Raw genomic sequence first — 24,639 nt, 5'->3', positions numbered from 1 at the left:
CACCTCTTTGACTTGTTTCTACTCTTCTACTTGCTTGCATTATGCAACAACAACAAAAAGAAAGAATGTTCCATGGTATATTTTTTCCTTTGAATGTTTTTTTTTTAGTGTTACTATAGTTTGTGTCAATCTGGAACAAAAGCCACTCGTGCTTGTTAGCCTTGTGTAATATGTTTTTTTTGTTAACCAGGTTCCCTTGGGACATGACCCGTTTATTACCAGGCCAAGGCATGTATTTTAGGACAACATTAGTAATTTACTAATTGGATGTGAAATCATAGCGAGTTTTCCATTATAAAATGCTGTTGCACAAATAAAGAGGAGAGGATCAAAGATTTATGGTTCAAAAGTGCTGTGTTACCAGAAAAAAAATCTCTATGCAATTTCCACCTCCTCCCAAGCCCATATAGGCTCAACCCCATTTCCCCTTTCCTTTCACAATCCCCCTAATGATTGCAACAGGCCTCGGAGCCCATAAATCTGAACAGTAAGGAAACTAAGTGTCTCATCATTATGCAGCCTCCACCTATCTGCTCAAAGAGCAGCCACGTAAGGCCCCCAGGACAGCGGCAGAACTTGTTCAAATCCAATCTCATTTCAGTGAGCTCTTCATCAGTTTTCCTTCCACTCCTGCACCTAATGACGTCCCCATGCCATACTGTTGTCTTGCGTGTAATGGGGGTGAGCTGATTTACTCTTCCACTTGACTAATGGTGATGACCGATTTAGGTTGACAGAGTCATTTTCAGTTGAGGTAATGTTGTTGGTGGCACTTGTTCCCTGATGAAGTTCTGAAGTCTTCCAGGAGGTTTTTTGTTGGACAGCCATCACCTTGGCATGATTAGGGTTCACGTCTACATCTGTTCATGTCTGTAAATAGATCAATCCACAAAATGTTACATGACAACATTGATCTAAATAAGTCACAACTCAGTCCATCAACAGAAGGTCAATACTGGTTTGTGCTCTACATAGCACACAGAGATGATGCCTTGGTTCATTGCCTCTGCTATATGTTCCTCCATATAGAGTATAAGGTAAAAGAATAACACACACACATGTAACAGTTGTTGGAATATGGATTATTTATATTTTACAGCCACTTCAGTGCAGAATGACAAAAATGGACTAAAACTATAACGAAACCTATCTACATTTTTGTTGATGAAAAAAAAAAATTCGACTTGAATGGAATTCATTTCAACACGAAGAAGCGATGACAGCAGGGGTGGGGTATAAAAAGACTGCCGTCCATCTAGTCGGCAGATTCTACTTCCCGCAGTGTGAGTGAGCTCAAAACAATGGCTGATCCTGCTGGGTGCACAACTGTTCTATGTCTTTCTGTTGTTTCTGTGTTACCCTCAATATATCAGACGTGTGTGTTTCAGACATACCAATAATATGTAATATTTCCATGCTACAAACTAATATACATATGTCTTTAGAAACACAATTAGTGTCTTATGAAAACATCTCAGTCAATGGGTTAGGGTGCTTTACAAAGACATGGAAAAACAACAAAATAACATATTAAAGACATTAAAAGTAGCACACAAACAAATATTAAAGTTTCATTCAAAAGATAATAAAATAATGGAAAGTGTTTTACAGGCATAGAATAATTAAAACATTTAAAATCAAATAATAAGAACACATTGCAATTCAAAGTAAAAGACAATAAATAAAAAACAAAGACAACAACAATGTAGTTTAACATTAAATAAAGTTCAAATGAGCTGACAGTTGGATCAGAACTCAACAGTAAAAATAATATAGTAGAAGAATAAATAGAAGAAACATAGCCAGACACAAACATTGCCCACGTTACATGAACCGCGCTCTTGGTCTGCATGCGTCGGCAAAAGACAGGAAACATATATTGTTAATATGTGGCCTATTGTTTTAAGTACAGCATGCATAGCATGAAGTTAAAATGCATGTATTTTCCTCTACAACTGAATGGATTTGATTCTTTACAGTAGTGGTGCATCCATAAACACACCACCAACAGTGCTGGCCTGGACCTGGCTACTGTATGCAGTGCAGCTGTAGGAGCACAGACAGATGTGATGACAAGAAAAAAAACATGACATCGACAGTGGGGCCTGGTTAGAAAAGAAGATTTGACATTTGGCCAAAGAGAGACAGAGTGAGTGCTGAGTAATATTGGGAGAGAAGGCCTGTTGCTGAGAAGCAAACCAGTAACCTTAAGAAGCACCACATGGAAATCCAGGTAGTGTTAAGATGTTGAATAATGTAAAATGATATTAAGCCAACTACGAAAGGCGGTGATGTAAGATTTAGTAGCATCTCAAAACAATGGGACATTGCTCCATTGCTTACAGATGGGGTTCAGCCTCACTAAAGTTGAAGTGAACTTAACTAGCAGTTAAGTTGGCTAACCTTGTTTCTTTATTTTAGAATGTGACACATCCTATCGATGCTAAAGCATGGCCAACATACTTGAATATGACTAAATCACTACAATATTCAATATTTGCTGGTTAGGTTTGAAGGTCTCCATTTACTCTTAAAAGAAGCATGCATATATGTATATATGTGTGTATGTGTGTGTGTGTGCATTCAAAACTGGACGGTGAATTAGACAGATGTTTCACGGGCAACAGTATATTTTCTCTCCTCTCTTTTCCTTTCCTATATTTTTTTTTAGGAAAACTCTTTGAAGGGATTTACAGAAACGGGTGCAGACATATCTGGATAAACTGTCCAAGTCTATAATTGTCTTAGCTTTTAGAGTGGGTCTTAGGAGTCAGCAGAGTGATCTTGGGAAACAGGGAGAAGTTCTGTTAAGGAAAATGGGCACATTACTTTAGTTGCTCAGGTTGTGACTTGAAGAGGCTCGTGGGACGACTAAAACATGCTCTGCTGCTGCTGCCGGAAACTGCCATTCCTTTCCATCACTGATCCCGCACACATACACGTAACAAATATACATGCTCAAGCAAGCTCTTTTTACTCAAAGAACCAAACACAAATAACAAAATGATAAAAATGTATTATAATACCTGCATACATACCCAGACAAAGTAGGGATATTCTCCACTGTATACTCCCATGGGAAGTCAACAGCCCACCTAAAACGGGGAAGGAACCAGCACAACTGCCTCTCTGATCAAGCTGCACAGTCCCTTCACTCCTTCAGTATGCAAACACTGTTTGATTTAATCCACCCTAATGATGCAAATTTATGCTGTTAATTATTTCTAGCTGAATCATATCCTGGCTAAATGTTTTAAGAAATGCAATGGGGACATCCGGCTCAATAAAGTATTCTGGGAAAAAGGGAGAAGACATTATTCAGGATTATATTTTTCTTCTTTCTTTCATTCCTTTTTTTCATTTGCATTAGCTCCAAAAAGGAATTAGCATTTTTCATTTTGTAACATGCCTAATGTGGGTGATATTGTTGTCTGTGGCTATAGATTCTGGTATTGAAGAGACCCCTTTAGATAAGCTCTTTTAATTCAAACCGTATTTAATAGGAAGCAGTGAGTCTACGTCCCTGAGTGCTTTGCTTTCAGGATCATTTTTCTGTCATTGTAATCTTCAGCTGACACCTTTTTGCCTGCTAAATGTGATTCCTCAGTTAAACCTCCGATATATTACATATACAGACTCTCAATGGGTGTTATGACGTCATACACAGTAAATCAGTTTGCTGGGGGAGGTTTGAAGATGGGCCACTATCTTTTGTTTTCACTTTCTCTGTTACAGTCTGTTATGTGGCACTGCTAGAATTTAGAAAAGAATGCATTTACATTCCTGGACATAAGGTTAGTAATTTATTTTATTTCCATTTGTGTCATGGTTTAACTACAATCATAGAAGAAATCCCCAAATTGTTGTTGTTTTTTATCAAATAAACGTTTAGTGCAATGGCCAGTGTTTGCAACATCAGGTGCAGAGAGTTACAATGTAACCAACTTCCACCAATAACTGAAGCATATAAGCTAAAAACCTGTTTTTGTTACTTCTGCATTTAAACCCACTGGGGTTGACATTATCTAAAAGACTTTTAAGCGGTTCCATGAGCTGCAGCTACAAGCTATGAGATAATTAGCAACCAAGCATGCAAACTGACATAAGCAATGTACCTTTACTCTAGTGGATGTCTGGTATCTTCTTCAGCAAACCAAGTGCAACACAAGACACAAAACCTTTTGTCTGGGTTGGTAGACAGGCGTTGGAATACCATGGCGGTCTACAAGCCGTTAATTTTGCTCTAATTAAAGGCAAAAAGCTAAATAAAGCTCTCTCCAAATTCAGCAGAACCAACAAAGACTAGCGTGGACTCTTAGGTGGGGAAGGGGGGTGGTTTATAACCCTGAGACGCCGTGAAAGGAGACAGACATATGTCCCACTAGGATGAGCGATGGTGAACAGTAGCAGAGCACAACTCAAGATCCAGATTGGCTCATTATGTCTGCCCATTAATCTGTGGATGGTATCCTGCATGAGGAGGTACGGGCAGTGGCCCTGACAGAAAGTCACAACCTGACACACTGACCTGAGGTATTTCATGAAACTTGAACACATGGTGAACCAGGAGGTCCCAGTTTATGTGGCTGAAGGCAACTTAGGCCGGGGCACAAAATGCTCAGCTTTGGAAAAGTAATCATAAGAGATGAATGTTGTCTGTGTTACCTTCAGAAAGGGGGATGTCCAGTGACAAAACCCATTGTATTTTGGGAGCATCTTAGAGTCAACATGTTTTCTGTTTTGCTGGAGTATACCCATGCAAATATATAAAAATGAAGTGTTTTATTATGTCACAGAGGACATAGGCTTGGGAAATGGGATTTACATTCATGTCCTTCTTGGATGGGAATGAAATGGTAGGTGTTGTGGAGGTATAGTTGACAAAAACAATGGCCTGGGGGAGAGGCTCAAAAGTGGAGTCAATGAGGGGGAGTGGAGCATTTGTTTGTAATGGATATGTCGTTCAAACCATGGAAATCAATATAGGGCTATAGCATGTGATCTTTCTTCTTAACAAAAAAGCAAGACACTCTTGCTGAAGAAGTGGGTCCAATCAAACCAGCAGAGAAGGAATCATGGATGCAGTTTCCATAGCCTCTCTTTCAGGCCATGGCTGGTTATGAAGGGAGCTGGTGGGCAACTGAGCACCATGGAGCAAATCAATAGTGCAATCATAAGGTCTATGTGAAGGCAAAAACAGGCACACACTGCTCACAAAAACTTAAGCCAGGTCATTAAACATTGAGGGAACAGATGACAGAAAAGATGGCTGACCTATGGGGACCTCATATTTTGGACTAGTAGCACTATAGCAGACGGAAACTGGCTCCAACCAAAAACTGAACATGTAGACTGATTGGATAACTTTACCCCAGTTTGTCCTAAAGCAGCAGGAGCATTTGGTGGGGCAATTACCAGTGATTTAATTGATCCACAACGATGACCTGAGAGAATGAGGTTTAAAGGGGCTGTGTGATGGGGTGATTTGGGCCAGCAGCTTATCATCCAAGGCATTAACATATTTGCGAGCAGATAGTACTTCAAGGAAGATGCCAACTTCAGTCATGAGGATGAATCAATGAAATTGTCATCAGCTTCAGAGTCAGAGGAGAAATAGATCCGTTGTGCCAGAAGAGGGTGGCATTGAAGTGCATGCGAGAGTGATTTGCTGATGTGGTGGTACGAGTCATTAGGACCTCCCCATTTGTGAGCCTAATACTTTGGCCAAAGAGGACAGGAAGAGAATGGCCATCAAGGTCACAAAGAATCCACTACTTAATGAATAGCACTGTCATCTGTCCAGCTAATGCGCCCTGAGTGGCAAGAGCTTGGCAGAAGGACTCTGTGTCAGCTGAGTCCATATCTTGCAAGTCATTGTTTTGTTTTGTATACCCAACAGCAGATAAAATGAATAAAGGATTTGGAGGAAATTGGTTGTACAGGGATGATGGGAGAGAGTTTGGACAATGGAGAGGGGCATACAGGCTATGGGCTTTTGGAATGGCAAAGTCTGGCAGGTGGCTGGAGTGTTTGCCGTGGTATGGCACGCGAGTGGTTCTGCAGGGAGATAGATGACGTGGCTGGAGAAATGGCACTGGCCTCCATTTAACAGGCCATACAATCTCACGATGAGTGGGAAAAGAGCTGGGGTGCTTGAGATGAGCTTGATGTTGTAATTGCAGAAAGGGAGATGAGCCAAGAGCCAGGTGAGCTGCATCCACAGCACAAACAAAGAACACACACTTGCACACTAACAGGAGGAGACACAGGGGAAAACAGGGAAAACAAAAGGAAGACAACAAATGTGTGTCATCGCAGAACAGCAAACATGAAAGTTCAACAATGTATAAGAATCAGGGGTGTGATAACCTGACACAAAATGGCAGTCCCTAATTCCCTTTCACAAACCGAACCATTCTTTAAAATCTATCAGAGTGTGTCTATTTGAACAGATATACTTTTAGCCCCTTCCTGGACCAAACTGAAAGATTGCGTGAGCTTGAGCCAAAAAGGCTGCTCAGCTGCTGCAGTGCATTTCTCAACCCAATGACTCTCCAGATGGCAGGTATCTTTAGTGCTCAGTTCCCTTGTCCTGAGCTGCAACAGCTCCGCCGCGCTCCATCAGGCTGCAGCGGGCCTGCCCCTCCCAGGGCACTTTTAATGGACTTTAATTTGAAACACATGATCAGGACAATACATACAGTTCACTTGCTAGCACAATGCAGAACAGGGCCCCTTTTATTGGGCTTAGCAATTTACAGCATAAATATTGCTAAGTGGAGAGAAGTGATTGCCTGAAGGCCCAGGTTGAAGAGAGCAAGTCTTTAGTATATATAGCTTACAGGGAACTGGCTTATGCATATGAGGAACTATAGTACTATAGTACATGGTAGGCTAAAATTGAAAGCATTGTGGGAATTTCAATGGGATAGATATACTGTAGGTAGCTGGTTTTCTAAGCACATACTGTTACAGTGCTTGGTCAGCTTATCAAAATTGCCTTCATTTGTTATGTACCTATAAGGCAAAAAGATAAAGTAACAAGAAATCTCAGAGGGAACCCAGAAGGGGGGGGGGGGCAGTGTGTTAGTAAGCAGAAAGCCGGAGGGAATCCATTTATTAGACTTGACTGGGTAAACATTAGTGTTTGACACTAATAATCACACCGGGTAATATTTTAACTTGTTGAATGTGTACTGGCTGAAGGGGCTGCAGTTCAGGCTGCAACGTGCTTTTTAATTCATGATGTACTTTTTTAGTCTGAAGATTTGTTCTTGACACAGAAGTAAGTATAGAACTGCACACAGTGTGATTAAGATGAAAGCTGTGAAGTGAACAAAGGTCACAATCACATATATTACATCTGTGGTTACCTTTAGAAATACGTATACTCTTAATGGAGGGGGGGGATTGTGGCTCAGGAAGTACAACTGTTTGTCCAATAATCACAACGCCTATGGAATGGTCTCCAGCTCCTCTGGTCTGCATGTCAAGGTGTCCTTGGGAAAAATACTGTGCCACTGGTGAGTGAGCGTATGTGGGATAGAGTGCTGAATGAATGTGTGGGTGAATGTGTGAATGTGACCTGTCGTGTAAAGCACTTTTGGTGGTCGATAAGACAAGCGGTATATAAATGCAGTTCATTTACCATTTAATGGACTACGCCACATCAGTGTACAGGATCAGTTTAATAGCGTGAACGCTACAAGATCAGTAAATGTGTTCTAAGCAGAAGGATTACATTGATGTGCTGTAAGTTCAAATGTCACTATTCATACAGTGAACTTAATATCTTGCATATTATTAAAGTGAACATGTAAATGATTCTTGAAAGTTCATAGTTAGGTTAAGAAAAGTATTAAAATAATTTATTGTCATCATTCTATCTCACTTACTTGCATTTTCCCGAGATTTGATCTGCATCCTCCAGGCAATTTGGCTTATAACGTTCTTCACAGACGACTGATGAAGACCATTAGAAACGATCGAAAGCAGTGGTAAAAGTATTAAGTGGACCTTGACTCAGGATTATGGTGTCAAAAGCTAAATTGGCTTTCGATGAATAAGACATAATTATCTGCTGATCATTTATTAGTTCATTAATTGATTTATCATTTGTCTGTAAAAATGCCAGAAAATAATCCCTCCTTCAATTTCCCATCCATTGTGACATCTTTAAATGTCATGAATTATCTGACCAATCGACTTCTCAATCAAGAGATTAAACAAATAAATCGTTTGTCAACTAATCACACGATCGATTAGCTCTTACAACTCTGACGTTAACGTTCACATGTCGCTCGATGGTAAAATAGACAGGAAATCCATGTGCTGTGAAATATCTTCTCGAATGGACAGTTGTTGTTTTCTTCAGAGATACAAATTGCAGACAACGAGGATGTTATTTGTTCTCATGGCTTCTCACTCAGATCCTTCCAGACTGTTGAGTTGCATATAGCCCTTTTCCTTTGTCTTCCTCCATAGGAGCTTTCTTTGTGCTGTGTCTTTTGCAGGCCTCATAAATTGTGGGGTATAAAACCAGTCCTCCTCTCCCCTTGCATACTGTATACGCCAAGGCGATGCCAACAGGAGCTGTTTGATTTACAGCACTGTACATACATGTAGTACGCATGGGGAATTTATGGGAGGGTTAATTAGGAGTTGTAAAAGTGACTTATTGTAATTGAGTGGGACACAGGGTCCTTTAATGCAGCAGTTATCATTTCCATGACTTCCAAGCACTTGATTCTTTTCACAGAACTTTTATGTGTCGATGGAGCCGCTTGTGCTTTGATGTGCAAAGCTTTTCTTGGTGGCAGAATGTTGCCGCTTAAATGTTTCTGAAGAAGGTGTGCAAAATGAAAAAGGAAAAACCTATGCTTTGCTCTCAGTTACCGCAGTGAGTTATGGCAAAGATGTTATTTAGTTTTGCACACATTATCCCAACAATGGGGCAGAAGCCGCGATGAAACTGGAATAAATTTGAGGAAAGGAGAGAATGTAGAAAATGTCTCTCAGTCAGAAGACGTTCTCTTGGGCTTTTATTGCCTTCTAGTTAATTGGTTTTTATTATGTTGGAGCACAGGGGATGTTTTTCCTTTTTCTTCTAAGGAATCAGTAGGAAGTAATTTTTTAATGAGTCAACTTAACTGTTGACAGGAGCAGTTATCTTCACTTTTCAAATTATCGCGACCAATTTAAGTTACTTTTAATTAAGTAACTTAAATCCTTATTTTTCAGACGTCCAGATTGTTTGTCTGACTTGGGGAAAAAAAGAGATGTGGCCAGTGATTCAGAACTCCTCCCCAATTTACCTGAACAAAAAATAAAAAACAACAACATTTTATTTATGTCTTGCGGATTCCTCAGCTAGCTTCAGGCCTCACTGAGCCAAGGTGTGGGAAGCCAGCCTATGAACTGATGTTATCTCACTTTTACACTTAGTTCATGTCATCCTTTCTCCTAAGTGTCTCACCGTTTAAGTTTATCAATATAAGTTCTTTCACCTTTGCACATTTAAGTAACTTTCCTGCATGATGTTTTCTTTTCTTTAAGTCAAATCAACAGCCAGCTGATCAGAGGAACAGTGCATAAAATGCTCATTTTGTTAAATAACTCTTTTAAATAAATGTTTGTAGATTGTGCATTGTATAACTAGCGCCATTTTTCATAACAAAGTTCAGCATAAAAACTTGAGGAACCAGCGCCGGTTCCAACACCAACCCATCAGAAACATGCTGACTGTGCGCCTGCACACACGCGACTGTAGATAAGGCCGCTGGGACACCTGGTAGTGCAGTTGTGTCTTTAGGAGGAGAGAACAGAGATCGGAAAATTCTCGTCTTTATGATCTGAGTCAGATTATCAATTAAATTATATAAATTTGCTCATATAGGAGCTGGTGCAAAGTCATCATCACGCTACATGATATTTTTACCCTTACTAAAAAGAAATAGTCCCTGGGGTAACTGCTGATGTTGTAGATCGACTATCTACAGTGGCAGATATTGTCTCTGCAAAGAAACGCTGCTGTTCATTTTTTTAATCAATTCAGTTTGCATCACTGATGAAGCTCCATTAATCACGCTTGCTTTGCAGTAGGAATTTGCGTAAATTAAACACATTGCATGCAGTCACAAGAGGTCAGGGTAAAAATATGCTATTTTTGTACATTCAATGAGCACTCCCTGTCATTCTACACAATATTAAAGTCTGTATTGTAAATCTGATCCTTAAAATAACATTACTGCTTTTGGTTTGAAGTGTCGCAAAGGAAGGATTTGGATTAGAGAATTGGAGAAGTATGGCCATTAGCCTTTAGATTTTTTTATCCACTTTCCCTCCCCACTGCCTCAAACTAAATCCCAACTTCCATTGCAGAACGGAGCAGACACACTGACCATACAGAACATTTGTGTGGGCCCATGTGGTCAGAATCTCTGCGGGAGCGGGCGGGAGTAGCGTGGTGCATCCAGTAATGGTTGGAATATCCTGTGGGAACCTGCTGTTGCGGACTAAAAGAAAAAGTCCAGCACAGGACTCCTGCCACTAATTGGTTGCACAGGTCCAACACATTTTATCATGTGCTGTGAGAGTAATGCTTTGTCTCCGTCTCTCCGCTTTTTCACTGCAGGCTTTTTTGACAGTTCACAGTGAGAATTTGGCAAAGCCAAGATTATGATCATGGCCAGTTCTGTCTGTGACAACCAGCAGATTTGGTAGCTGTCTCAAAGCTAACGAATGGCTTGTGCTAGTCAGCTGTGTGTGTGTGTGTGTGTGTGTGTGTGTGTGTGTGTGTGTGTGTGTGTGTGTGTGTGTGTGTGTGTGTGTGAGTAACATGGGTGTTCCTTAAACATTGAAAACCCATGTCATTCTGTCTACCGCACCGCCACTGCTGCAAACACTTCTTTCCTTACGGATTTCAAATGTGGAAAGCCACTGTAGTGCAGTCATTTATCTTTTATTCTGATTCATATTTTATCTTGAGCAAATGTGCTCTCATACCACAAATAGCTGGATAGTAACATCAGATGCGATAATGTGCATTTCCCTCAAGGATGAAAGAAAAAAAGAGGTTCATATTTCAGTGGTCTATAAGTAAACTCTTATTTTAGATTAATCAGTTCTCATCTAAGTTCCATATGTGTTTGATGTACCTTACTTCCCTGTGTGGATGTGTTTCCTTTAAAGCACAAGTTAAGGCGACAAGAAGAAAAACCTAATGTAGACCAATACATAAACCATGGGATTTATTCGCTATACATATAAAATCCAATATCCCTGCATAAATCCTAAACTAAGAGTAGTGGAACAAAACCTGTTTATTATGCCTGCATGCCCGCAGCACAACTTAAATTGTTAGATGGCTAAATGTGATAAAACCAGAGCTGCCTGGAATGAATTTCTTATGAGACATGGCCCTCGAAGACCTTAACTCTGATCTAAACCGCAGAGTGAGACATTTGTTTCGGCTTTGACACACCTCATGTGTAAACAGTGCCGGGGTGTGTTTCCCTGTGTGTTGATTAACATGAATTATTCCTGAGATAAGGAAGCTTGCTCACATATGCCCTCAAGCTGTGCTGCTGTACTCTGCATGGATCAATTGGTTATCCTGCCAAATGTTGAAGAACTGTTATTCACATGTAGCTTTGTTCTTTTCACAAATTTCTCGTGTGTTCCATTTTCCAGTCGTCTTAGCGTCCTGTTATGAAAGCAGTCGCACGGCCACGTTGGAGGCTTCGACTGAAATTCACTTTGAACCGTGTGACGTCATGTGTTGCTGAACTTTATTCTTGCACATCTACTTTGCTTTGCTTGAGAGCATGTGGGAGAAGTTAGGATAAGCTCACCTTCAAAGCAGCAGTGCAGGCGCAAGTCAATCGAATGGCCTTGATGCAAATACAGGTCCTGTCTAACATCGAACCTCAAGATAAGCCGGGAGAGAGTTGAGACAGAAGTAGCTGGTGAATCTAATATGGGGCAAGAGTGGCACATACCAGTTGAGAAATTGGGATGGGAAATTGTAACTGGTTGTTGCTGACGATGTAGCAGAGAACGCCACTGTCTGCGGCCACTCATTGGGTGTCTTGGTCCCTTTATTAGTGCAGCTACCCATTAATACTATATTTTCAGAAGCTCCATTCAGTCTTTGGGTGCGTTCGGAAAGTCAGAATAATCTCCTTTCCTAACCACTATTGATGGAAAACGTCAAGGAGTCAAGGAAAGATGTGAAGGAGAAGCCGTAAGAAGTTGGGAAAAGAGAACCACTGTGCGGAGACAGTCCGACTCCAATTACACTCCACGGTTTACAAAAACAACAACTTTATAACAGAAGATACACACAAAATGTTCCACAACACTCTGTGCTGTAGGCTGTGCGCTGACAGTTAGAATGAAGTTTACTGTTTAAAACAGAATGACACATCTAGAGAAAATGTGTTTTCAGTTGATACAAAGGGAAAAATTAATCATTACCCACTCACAGGAAATAACATCAAAACAGATTTAATTGAAAATGAAAATACAACAAAATGGACTGAAGTGTTGAAATTATATAATTATGTGAGGATGACACATGGAGAAAACCTTATATAAGTGGAGAATAAAAAATGATTGTGTCCATTCAACAATCCTGGGGTTGAAAATTACTTTTATATGTGTATTGACTTGAGATGATGATGTTATGATCAATAAGTTCATTATATGGGTTGTTCACTGTGACTCCTGACTGGAGAGATGTGACAGAGAAGAAATCAGACGATCATGTGAGGATTCAGTTTTGGGTACGAGAATTAAACAGCTCTTCTATTTTTTTTATATTTACGTGGGTGTGTCCAGGTGCCACTATGAGGTTGTATCACTTTAAATGTTGCTGCTGCACTGAATTGTGGGGCAACATTCTCTCCTTTCCTTTCATAAAGGATGGTCGGATGTTTCCTACTAAAATAGATGAGTTAGGAAGCATTGAAGCTCCTTTCCTAATCATTTAGAGAAGTCGAACAGCTCTTTGACCCTTTGACTTTGCTCAGTATAATGCTGCTCCATGTCTGGTATCAGCCTGAGACAAGCAGCTAAACCCTTCAACAATAATACATGAGCCAACACCGTGGGCAATGTTTATTACATTCATTCTGCATTCATTCCTACTGAGAGTATAAAAATACCATACTTAAAGTAATGATAACATCACCATTAAAATACAGTAAAAATATTACGTTTATATTAGATTACTCAACCCTGAAGCTACAGGAGCACCACCATTAAATTGTCAGCTGAGAGATTTTGGTTGGAGGCCCTTGCAGGTTTTATGATTCTCAAGCTTTTGTTGTGCAGTATGATGGGCACAGATCTTTGAATACAAACAATAAAAAGTAATTAGTTAATTTCTCTTTCTTTCACAGCGCTCTTCAGTGTAATTATTGTTCATTTAGTCACAGATTAAAATGTGAAAGTTCACCTTTTTTTTTTGTTTATGTCCATTTAAACTAATTTGAAAAATTTCTGATGAAAGTAATCCTGCACAAGTGTGACAGTGATTTTCTTCATCACAGCAATGACCAGAGCTACCTGCACAATGATGCACCAGTCAGGGCAGAGCAAATGTTTTCCAAAGCCTTCACCGGTGTAAAAAGACGACTTTAACAAACCCGCTCTCTGCAATTCCTCTGTCACCATTTAAGCTCCCGTCCTTTGTCATCTCCCGCGGCTGTCACTGACTCCATTGGTGGCGTGGCAGCTGGCTAGCCGTGCTTTTGATTTATTGAAGTGAGTGGGAAACTATGAAGCTTACTTTGTGACAGCTCAGAGGCTTTGAAATTTAAGATGTCATTGAACTGACGAATGGTGAGAGGGGCGACTGAGCCTGCCCGCTGGCATCATATGTCACTGTCCAAAGTGATGAGGGACCCTGCTCGCCGTCCTGATACACCAACACAAAGTGTCCGGTGGGGAACTTTTTTACCGTTTTACTGAGGTTGGGAGAATTAGAAATCAAATTGCCTGTTTAAAAGGTGCCTGTGGGTACTGTACTGTACGTTCGACGGTTCAACTTCATAAAGGTTTCGACAAATATTTGCCCCAAGAATATACTTCATTCCTTAACCGCACAGGGCACACAGAGATGCTTTGGTTTCCCTCATTGTTTATCTTTGTCAAGCACTCCAAACCAGACACATGGCTTTCAAGTGCTGATTATGTGACGGGATATTCCCGAGTTAGCATTTTGACATCCAAATGTGAAATCCACAGAGTGAAATTTAAAGACGTATTATTCCTGCGGCCTGCACATGTATGGTTGCAACTTTTCAGATCATTGCTAATGTACTGCGATTTTTAAATGGAAAGCACACCTGCTGACATAGATAGATCTCCCCGTGCGGAGCTGACGAATACATTTAGAGCAAGTGACAAATGTGTATCCTTTTATCAGAGTAAGTGTCAGATTTGCCGTGATAAAAGGCAACAAGTAGGAACATTAGCATATACTCAACCGGGGCCACCGACTCACTGCACCGCGAGGAAATAACACTGCAGAGATACAGCGAAGTGTAAGGCTGCTGTTTCTGTGACATCAATCAATACAGTGTTGGGAAATGCACCTGGGTTATTAATTGTTTGCCCGAGCACCAGAAAATGTAATTAGTACATTGAAATTGGGCCACTGGCTCCCTGTTGTACAATTCCGCGTCAGCACAGCCATTTATCATCAGTTGCATTCACGGAGGCTCATTCTGTAGGACCTTGGTTCTGATTGGGTGCTGAGCAAACAGTCATTTTTTAATACTACAGCGGTCCAACACCTAACTGAATAAAAGTGAAGTATCTGCTGATCAAGCTAAAAGGGGCCAACATTAATGTCATATATATTTCAGGTTTCATATACTATACTTAGAAAGTGCTTCCTCTGAACCAAACGCTGCCATTTGTAACGGGCGAGGGCAATAGAGATGCCCATGACAATATGTTAGCTTGAATGGCCAGTGGGTAATGGTGATAGCCTTTCAGCACTGTGTCAGCCTGTATCTCCCGACTAACCTCCACCCAGGAATTATGTGGCCATTCCCCAAGCTCACCCATCTCCATTCAAACTTTTAAATCGGCCATTTTAATTAAAGGCCGAACCAGTGGGGAAACATGCATTCATCTCTCTAACAAGTCTAACAAGGATTCATTTCCACTCTGATATCTCTGCAGTTATACAGCTCGATGGACTTTGGAAGAAAATGGCAGCTCATCCACGAACGCGTAACGCCAAACAGATTCTACTGGTGAGTCACTCAGTTTTTTTCTTCTCTTTAAAAAAAAAAGAAAAAAAATCTGCTCCATTTCTCCTCCAAAAGTTTCGTTTACTCGGAAATGCAGAAACCGTTGCTCGTGTTCTGCGCGACTGGGCAAGTGATATTGATGGCTCGGAACAAGGTGTGTGACTGACTGGTGGTGCTACTAAAATTCTGCACATCCTCCACCCCTTGATACGAGCAGGCAGAGATTAATCTCCTCCTCAGAACGCACTTAACATTCAGCGTCCGAGGGCATGTTGCATTCCACTTCATTTCTCACACAGGCCCCGCTCAGATCGGTCATATTGCACATAAACACCAGATTATTACTTTTGCATCAGCAGTAGAAGGAGAGGTTGGTGCTTTTTCTACAGATGCAAACGTACAGATACAGATACAGAAGTGCACATACAGAGTGAGGAACTATGACGAATAATGGATCAAGGACGTCCCTGCCACTTCATATCCAGTTACGTCTGCTGCTCCCCCCCCCACACTACCCCCAACTCCCCAGAAGTGTACCTACAATCTGAAAGTGCACACTCATCATTAACGAAGGCTTGGATGTATTCCAGCTCATCGCTCCTCTCCATCGCTCTGAGGTGACTGGGGTGCGCCCGGGATTGCCCGTCAGCTACACCCGCCGCACCTCGCATTAATCTGGGCCTGCTTCCGTGCCGTCGTGGTGTGATCCTAAATAATGAGCACGATCCAACAGCTGGCTTTGCCCTTCACCTCCAAAGCCCCTTCAAGGACATCTCATCACTGGTTTTGTTCCTCTAGCAATAACTAGGCTTCATCAACCTCCCAGGGACAGGAAATATCCCCACAATGGAAAAGCTGAGTGTAATCCACAAGCAGTAAAATGAGCAGGATGTTACCAGGTGATAGACTCGTACTAGGGGAGTGTGCTGACCCTGCACCACCCGGGTCAATTTGTTTTGTTTAAAACTTGTCAAGAGCTGCTGTGGGTGTAATTGATATCGATAATGTGGCATTTAGAATATGGGAAAAAAAAGACTTTCCTGTAATCTCCTTATTAACTCTAAGAAAGCACCTGGAACTGGAACAAAATCACTCTCCCTTTCTATTCGGTCTTTTTTCCCACTTCACGTGCCTTTCTATTCTTCATCATTATGTTTATGTATTCTCCCATGGTCTGTCATTCTCTCCAAGGTCTGTCTCGGGCCTAGACAAGGAGCCAGATCTGGTCCACATGGAGGCTCACACACCAGATGGAAGTGAGTGTCTCCTACACACACACATGCACCTCAAAGCGAAGTAATCAACAGGTCTCTATAGGAGTGCAATTCTCCCGGACTACAGAAGTCGTCCCCGGGGAAACGGCACTGCTCCATCAATAAACCCGGTGGATGATTCTTGATTAATATGGCCTTTCTTCTCCTCCCTTTCACTCGCTGAATGTCAGCTGCATAACTCTCTCCAAGGTCTTCCATAGGTGACATAGGTGAAACTGTTTTTGCCAGCCTGGGATGTTGGGAGTAGGAGATATAAGCTGAGATACAAGCATTGTTTTTTTCTCATATAACCACTGTATGATTGACAGGCAGAGATGATTGTGATGATAGAGGTATCTACCAGAAAGAATAAGGATGAGGTTCAACAAAGAGAGTTCAATTAGTTGGAGAAAATGTCAGACTGAATGGATGAGGAGAATACAAGCCGACATACAGCGGATTCACAAAGTCTTAAAGTGTCTTCACTTTTTGCAGACTTTATTGTGTTGTCATTTTAACTTTAAATTGAGAGAATTACTTTTCTTGCCCATCAGGCAGAAACATGGTGGCTTCAATATTGAGAAGTGGAAAAAGTTTGGAACCACCAGGACTCTTCCCACAGTTAGCCACCGTGCCAAAATAAGTAACTGGGCAAGAAGGTCCTTGGTCAGAGGGTCGAGTCAATAGTCCCTCGAACAGACTCAGAGGTCCTCTTCAGAAAACCTTCCAGTATTCCATTAAGCAGCCATTATGGTAGAGTGGTTATACAAAAGTCAGTCTTGGGTAAAAGGTGTATACCAGCCTGTTTGGAGTTTACTCAATGACATTTAAAGGACTCTGAGAGGATGAGGAAAAAATATGCTTTATTAAATTCAACGCTTTGCAGAACTCCAAACACTACATCTGAACACCACCTGGCTAACACCACCTCTACACTGGAGCATGATTGTGACTACATTATTTGGGGCATGGCTGTCAGTAATAGGGACAGGGAGAAAGGCCAGAACTGAGGGAAGGATAAATACAGCCAAGCTCAGAGAGGTCCTTGGAGAAAATTAGCTCGAGAGCACCCAACCTGAATCTGGGGTGGTGGTTCGGTGTTCAGTATAGTTTCCATAGACAATCTGTGGAGAGACCTGGAGACGGCACAGAAGAATGAGATAAACTGGCCATATCCAAGTGTGCTAATATTGTAGCGACAGTTAACTCGAAAAAAAGGATAACTGCCAAAGGAGCTTCTGCAAGGTTTTGAATACTTTGCCAGATTTCAGGTTTGATTTTAACAAGTTTTTTTTAAATGTACAAACTTGTTTTCACTTCGTCAATATGGGTTATTGTGTTGAGAGGTGTTGGCAGAAATGGCAGTTTTACAAATTTAAAACTAAATCCATACAATAAAGTGTGCAAAAAGTGAATAGCTCTTTAACATTTCTTAAAACCACTGTAATTCAAGTAGAGAACATACATTGTTAGATTGAACAGAGAAGATGTTCTTGCTTGTTACAGATAAGGTTTTGGTATGGCTCGGTGCACCAACATTTCTACCCATAAACCTCTCATGCATCCCATGTGTCTTCCTATGTGACAGATGTGCAGTATGTCACATGCAGAGCTCAGATGTGCACGGACGCCAACAGGAACTACCCGTTCCTCGAATACATCGACATCAGCTCTTTGGTGGTCCAGGACGACTACATATTCATACAGGTGAGGTTCAACCGTATGCACAACATTAATATTATATCCTGGGGAGTCTGTAACTATCTTATTGTAGCTATTTTGTATGAAATGTGGGCGAGGATTTAATCAATGTCAGGACTTGTGTTGCAGAGTCTTAATTTCCTGAGCCATGTTAAGATACTTCTGAACCATTAAGGGACATAAGCAGAAGCTATGAACAGCTTCAAATCATTCTAGCTAACATATTCATTTATATATTAATATTCCAGGTTGTGTATGAGGGTGCTTGCACGGTAGTTGAATGGAGCCCCATGGAGCTGTAGCCCCACAATGTTTATGGGGTAAAAAAGAAAGGCAAATTTCTTTATGGTTTTCGTAGATATAGTTAAATTTGATCAGATTTTATTCTACATGAGATAATTTCCATCACACACAGCTATTGTTTAGATCATTTATAATTAATGAGTGGAACATTAATTATAATAAATAATTATTAAAGGGGTTTTAATATTAGACAATATTTTTTGGGGTTGTTGCTTTCTTGCTACTACTTTTAACATGACTGCCACGGAAATCAGGTTCCAAGTACAATAGCTCTGTTATAAAATACTTTGCTTACCGAAAAAAAGAAAAATGTAAAAAACGTTTTAGAATGTTTGCTTTAACCTCAGCTGAACACTTGAGCTTTGTTTATTAGTAAAGCCAGGAGTACTTTTAATTATCATCCCAGCCACTGCCCAGTGTGTCATATTAATCATGATTTGTGAGACAGAAAAATCTGAAATGGTAATGTCCTGAATTCCAAGTAACACAGATGCAATTTATGGGTTGTATTTAAATTTTCTCTGCAGCGTGAATATTATTTACTTTGACATTGTGTAAATGAGGTTTCATGCATTTAAACGTTAACAGGAAAAGTCAGAATAATTACGCAACTAGTTCACGACAACACCAATTTGATTCAAATGTACCTTGAGAAACTGTTATGGTGCTCGATGTCTGTTAAAGGTGCAGCACCCGTGTTTGAGTGGGGAGGATGCAGTTCTGTTTTCTGTTTATCTCTTCATCAGTTCAAAATGTGTCTTCTTGCAAAGGCAAATATGTTAAAACACTGACTACAAATACCTTCACTATTTTCACAACAGGCTACTCCTAAACTGGTAATAGACAGAGTTGCATAGTCTGACTAGGTTTGAATAACTGGAACAGACATGCACTGACATCCTTGGCAGTTTCTTCTGAAGAGGTGTATGTTTGAATGCAAATGTCCAAGATCCTCCAAACTGTCTGCGGACTTTCTCCACCTGGCCCCCAAGTGTAAAGTCTGCAGAAAGTCGTGCTGATGTGAGAACAGAGCAGGAGATACCCGATGTTGATGTGCTGTAAACCAAGTCACATGATCTCCGCGGTGGAATTAATAAGTAACATCCGGTCTCTGTCTGCTGCACCACCCCTTGCCTGAATCCTGCAGATAATTTGTTGTAGTTGTTGTGAACGCATCTGAGCAGAGAACCCACTGCTGCCTTGTGGATGTGTGAAAGACAAACTGTGGAGAAAGCCTGGACCCAATTCTCGAAAGATCTTCCGCAAGACATGTCTCAAAACGGCTTTAGTAATCGTTATTTATAAAAATCCTCTGCAACTTTGTCCCCTCAGCTCTCCACTACACCAAGCATGGTGATCTGACATCAGTCTTTGCTAAACCAAATCACTGAGCTGTGTCACAAACGTACCAGTATGAGATTAAATATAGCAATAATATGCTAACGTCGTCACATCAATAAATTCTACATTTTAATAGTATTTTCTGTTGTAGTAGTTTTTCATAATTTTACTCCTCTAGGTGTTGGATGCCACCTACAGGCAAGTCCTTCCTTCGAAAGCCTCACTGCCCTTGGCAGTATATTAGATTAAGAAATAGAGTTGTTCTTCAAAGATCTTTCAATCCTGTTTGACCTCTCTCAAGTCTTTCAACTAAACTCACAAGCACTCAACCTAAACCTCCCCCTCAATTCGAGAACCTCCACCTTTTAACACATATGCGTTACAGGCGAAAGATTCTGAAAGGGATGGGGGAAATCAATCATACCAATTCCTTTTAAAGTTCAAACTGCCTCTGGTTACCCCCTCATCGATCTCCTGCTCCTTCACTCAAATGTATGTGGGTCTGTTCCGCAGTGCCTACTGCTAGGCCTCTGTATTTCCCCTCTGAGCTTGATTTCTCTCTTCCGAGTCATTCAGAGAACTTATGAGATCAGTGAAAAAGTCCGTCCTGTCATACAACATTAATGGTGATATTGCTTCTCTTTGGTAGAGAGCCAAGTTTGATTTGAAGGTTTTCCTCGAATGGATTTCATTTTATTATTGAAATGGGAGAACTGTGGATTATGAAGTTGCATTATCACTAGGCTAGTGTGTCTCGCTGTGTGTGTGTGTGTGTGTGTGTGTGTGTGTGTGTGTGTGTGTGTGTGTGTGTGTGTGTGTGTGTGTGTGTGTGTGTGTGTGTGTGTGTGTGTGCTAGGCGTCCATAGCCCCGAGGCTAATGACAATTCTTCAGCAGTCCCCATCCCTGTGTTTTTTTGCTGCATAAGCTAACAACCAAACAGCACAGAGTGTTTGCAAAGGGTCCAGATCATTAAGGATGACTTTTTTTTCCTCAACAGCAGATGAGGCTCTGTTAGGCAACATAAAGATTTCTCTTGACAGAGAGTAATGAGACTATTGATTGTCCTACGAGATATTTACCAAAGTCCACTTGGCAACCAAGTGCATTGACACCTGAGGAGGGCAGTATCATCTGAATGCAGGAGGAGGGCCGAGGGCAAATAAAAAAGTAAATAGAAAATCAAAAAAATAACCTCTGTATCCAAGGGCACCTTGAAAACCAGCAGGACAAAGAGAGGTGGATTGATGTGCACTTTCACCTGCAGATCTCCATCACAGCAGTGCTAAGGGACATTGTGGAAATCTAATGTCGCCAAAAGCATGTGAAATTTAAACCACAGCTCCAGATAATAGGGGGGGAGAAACACTGCAGTATAAGCAATTCATTGTACTTGATGTGTTCTTTGTGCAGGTTCCTACATCGGGTCGAGCCAACTATTATGTGTCCTACAAGAGAGACTCGTTTATACAAATAAAACTGCCAAAATATTCCCTGCCTAAGGTAAGTTGCAGCAAAATTAGCTTGACGAGTACTTACTTTTTTACATTTTATGACTCACACACATTTTTATTTCAAAAGGCTATGAATTGAATTATTTAAACATTTCCATCTTGTCAAAAGCATTTGAATTTGATACTGTCGTGGGAAAATGCTATGTAGGTTGGTTGAAAACAATATATTAAGTCCTGGGTATGTCACCAGCTCTTTTTTGTAGAGTTTGTTTTTCCTCAAAAGCTGGAAACCTTCTAAAGTCATACTTCTAGTAGAACGACATTCAGAGCGAGCCCCGGAGTGAGCTATACCTTACCGTATGTCACCAACCATTTATATTCGCACCACAGCATTGATCTCATGACCAGTCCCACAGGGTCAGCATGTTCTAATCCGTCACCTCCCCGCCTCCAGTCATAACTCCTCTTCATCTCTCCCCGCTCATTGATAGGATTTACACATTGTCAGCACTGATGAGAAGCAGGTATTTGCGGCGGTGCAGGAGTGGAACCAGAACGACACCTACAACCTCTACCTGTCGGACACCAGAGGGATCTACTTCACCTTGGCCATGGAAAATGTTAAGACCACTAAGGGTATCGGAGGGAACCAGATGCTAGACCTGTATGAGGTGGGTACTTGCTGAAATTGGTTGGGCATGAATACGCTGAGGTTTCCATTGGCTGAATCTATGGGAAGTTACAGGGACTATTACTCCCTCACTGCCTCATAAGATGTGCAGTAAAGTACAGATACATATATGTACCAAACACAAACAGTGGAGCAAAAGGTTTTTTTTCTTTGTAAGCTTGTGGTTAATTACGCAATAAATTCAGATTTTTATGTCCCATTGCACAAAATGAGAATGTAGTGCATTACTTGGGCTGTTAATCGATACCAGTGACCCAACCTTTAGTTTCATGCGCCGACATTTTCTGGCTTCTATAACTCTGCAGTATAACCCTGTTTGGAACCAGGACTCTACAACCTCACATTTTAAAAACCCACCTCTGATCCGAATATGAGCCAAATATTTGCCTGTAAATAAAATTTTCGAACACGGATTTGGAACCTGCATGTTGCCAAAGTTGACTGTCAGGTCTTTGAAAGGGTTCCACTAAACTTTACTTTGGGCATCAAACAGGCAGACAAAAGTAAAAGAAAAAGTTATTATCAAGCTCCACAATGGGAAGTGGACAATAAAGACTTTGGGTTTTTGTGATCCATTTAAGGGACTTAGGTCAGGATATTTAAATTTTTTAGATGTAATTATTGTTCATTAATATAATGAATAAAATTGCAAAATGATCTAAATAGTTGATGTTGTTAAAAGTTTGTTTTAACAAATAACAGTCAAACAAAAAATGTCACTCTTATCAGTTATTACTGAAAAAAATCAAGCTCCAACTTGATTGATAATTAAAAAATAAGGACTGGTTCTCGTTCATATTGTATTTCCTTCTCGAGCAGAAGCAGCGAATCACAGCATTTCATTAGAATATAGAGTGTGTCTTTTACCTGGTGTTTCTGTGGGATGTCTCCTCTAATTAGCTGGACCCATGACCTTGTTTTGTTTCTTTATATTTTATTATCATTACTAGCATTTAAATATAATCATCAAATACATGATGATCTGCTGATGATCAAATCTGATCTGACCTTCAGGTATTATTTCATACTACTTGATTTGGTTCAACACTCTACAAGCACTTCATTAGGACACTGGGTATAGGGCTCCCTTTGCTCTCAGCCAGTTCACTGCGTCATGGGTTCCAGATGGTGGACATGTTTGGAGATTCTTCTCCATGTTGACATGACTACATCTCAACATCTCAGCTGCACACTCATGCTGCCAAACTCCTGTTCAACCATAGGTGTTCTCTTGGATTCAGGTCTGGTTAGAAAGGGGTGGCACTGAAATTCACTGAACTCACTGTCATTGTCAGGAAACCAGTTTGAGGGCAACTTTTGCTTTGTGACATGATGCATCAGGTACATTTTTTGCTCTATTTTTATCTCCACCAACGACCTTCCTCCAAGGAAAACATATGCCTGGTTACCAGCTATAATCACAAACCTTGTCTGACAGTTGCTTGGTGATGTGCGGGCTGTGTATTGATGTCTTAACAGACCTTTAATTCTTGAATCGAGGTTGATGTAAGCAATATGGGAATTAACCAAACCATTAAAGTATTGGGTCCTTAAATCAGAAGAATGAGCTGGGAAACACTAAAACGCTCTGTAGAGCTGAAGGGAACTGCTGAGTCTGCTGATAATATTCAATTTAATATTCATGTTGACACTACTAGCCAAATCAATTTGATTTAGAGTTAACATTGACTAAGCATGTGTGAGTCATATATTTGTCCACATTACAACAGGTATTGTTGTTGCTTTACATGCAGAAGTGCTGTAGAGTTTGTGTTACAGGAGGTGGTTGTGTATCTTCTTGACAGCAGACACACAGTATAAACAGCATTCTTAATGGGGCTCACTGCCTTGCACCTCTGGACTCGTAATGACCTTGTTAGCTTACTGGCTAGCTATTGTATGTGTTTGCATTAGCATTCATGGCAGGGAAGTAGAATTCCCTCCTTCTCCACTCCCTGGTGAACCCAGTTTATCACTCCCACACTGGCAGGTGTGACTGAGAGAGTGAAAGAAGTGAGATATTGGCCAGCAGCAGTGGCACTGGTGAGGTAATTAACAGTGCCATTACTTCTTCTGCACAGCATGGTGTGTGTGTGTGTGTGTGTGTGTGTGTGTGTGTGTGTGTGTGTGTGTGTGTGTGTGTGTGTGTGTGTGTGTGTGTGGGTGGCTGTGTGCAGCTCCTGTTACCATGCCGCAGTAGTTAAGGCATTTCAGCATGCAGTATGAGATGATAAGGCATTTTAATTGCATTTGTCATATGGTCACAGCTCTGTTCTTGATCTGAGGCTGAACAACAGCTAGATGATACACTGCTGTGTCTGATCCACCCGACCCATTACACACGGGAAGATGGAACTCACCCCATTTATTGCTGTTAGACCCTGACAAACTGCACTTCACAGACCTAATGTTCCAAAGACGAGGCACGGCTCAAGTCAGACCAGAGGGGAATCAGCAAAGTACGTGAAAGTTGTTTTGTTCTTCCACTTAGTTGTCATGTCTTTTCCCAGAAGGCCCCTGTTCTCTTTGCGCCCCCCCCTAAAATGAATAGTGCTATTCCCACTCAGAAGATTTGACAACTATTTCCTAAATTTGCGGGGATTATTTCATTGGTTAATCACATTGTATGAGG

At 41.0% G+C, this 24,639-nt stretch overlaps 1 protein-coding gene across 2 annotated transcripts in view; it reads left to right on the top strand.

The window, feature by feature from the left end:
- sorcs3 (sortilin related VPS10 domain containing receptor 3) overlaps positions 1-24,639 on the top strand; it is a 206,760-nt gene that overhangs the window by 130,385 nt on the left and 51,736 nt on the right. For both annotated transcript variants that reach the window (XM_035146310.2, XM_035146300.2), the window contains exons 5-9: positions 15,196-15,269; positions 16,458-16,522; positions 18,108-18,226; positions 21,276-21,365; positions 21,808-21,987. In XM_035146310.2, the coding sequence (XP_035002201.1) occupies positions 15,196-15,269; positions 16,458-16,522; positions 18,108-18,226; positions 21,276-21,365; positions 21,808-21,987 (528 nt within the window). The remainder of the gene's footprint in view (positions 1-15,195; positions 15,270-16,457; positions 16,523-18,107; positions 18,227-21,275; positions 21,366-21,807; positions 21,988-24,639) is intronic.

The sequence above is a fragment of the Hippoglossus stenolepis genome, chromosome 2 (genome assembly GCF_022539355.2).
Source record: "Hippoglossus stenolepis isolate QCI-W04-F060 chromosome 2, HSTE1.2, whole genome shotgun sequence".
NCBI classification, from domain to species: domain Eukaryota; kingdom Metazoa; phylum Chordata; class Actinopteri; order Pleuronectiformes; family Pleuronectidae; genus Hippoglossus; species Hippoglossus stenolepis.
The sequence above is the reverse complement of the archived record's forward strand: the minus strand, read 5'-3'. Positions and strand labels throughout refer to the sequence as shown.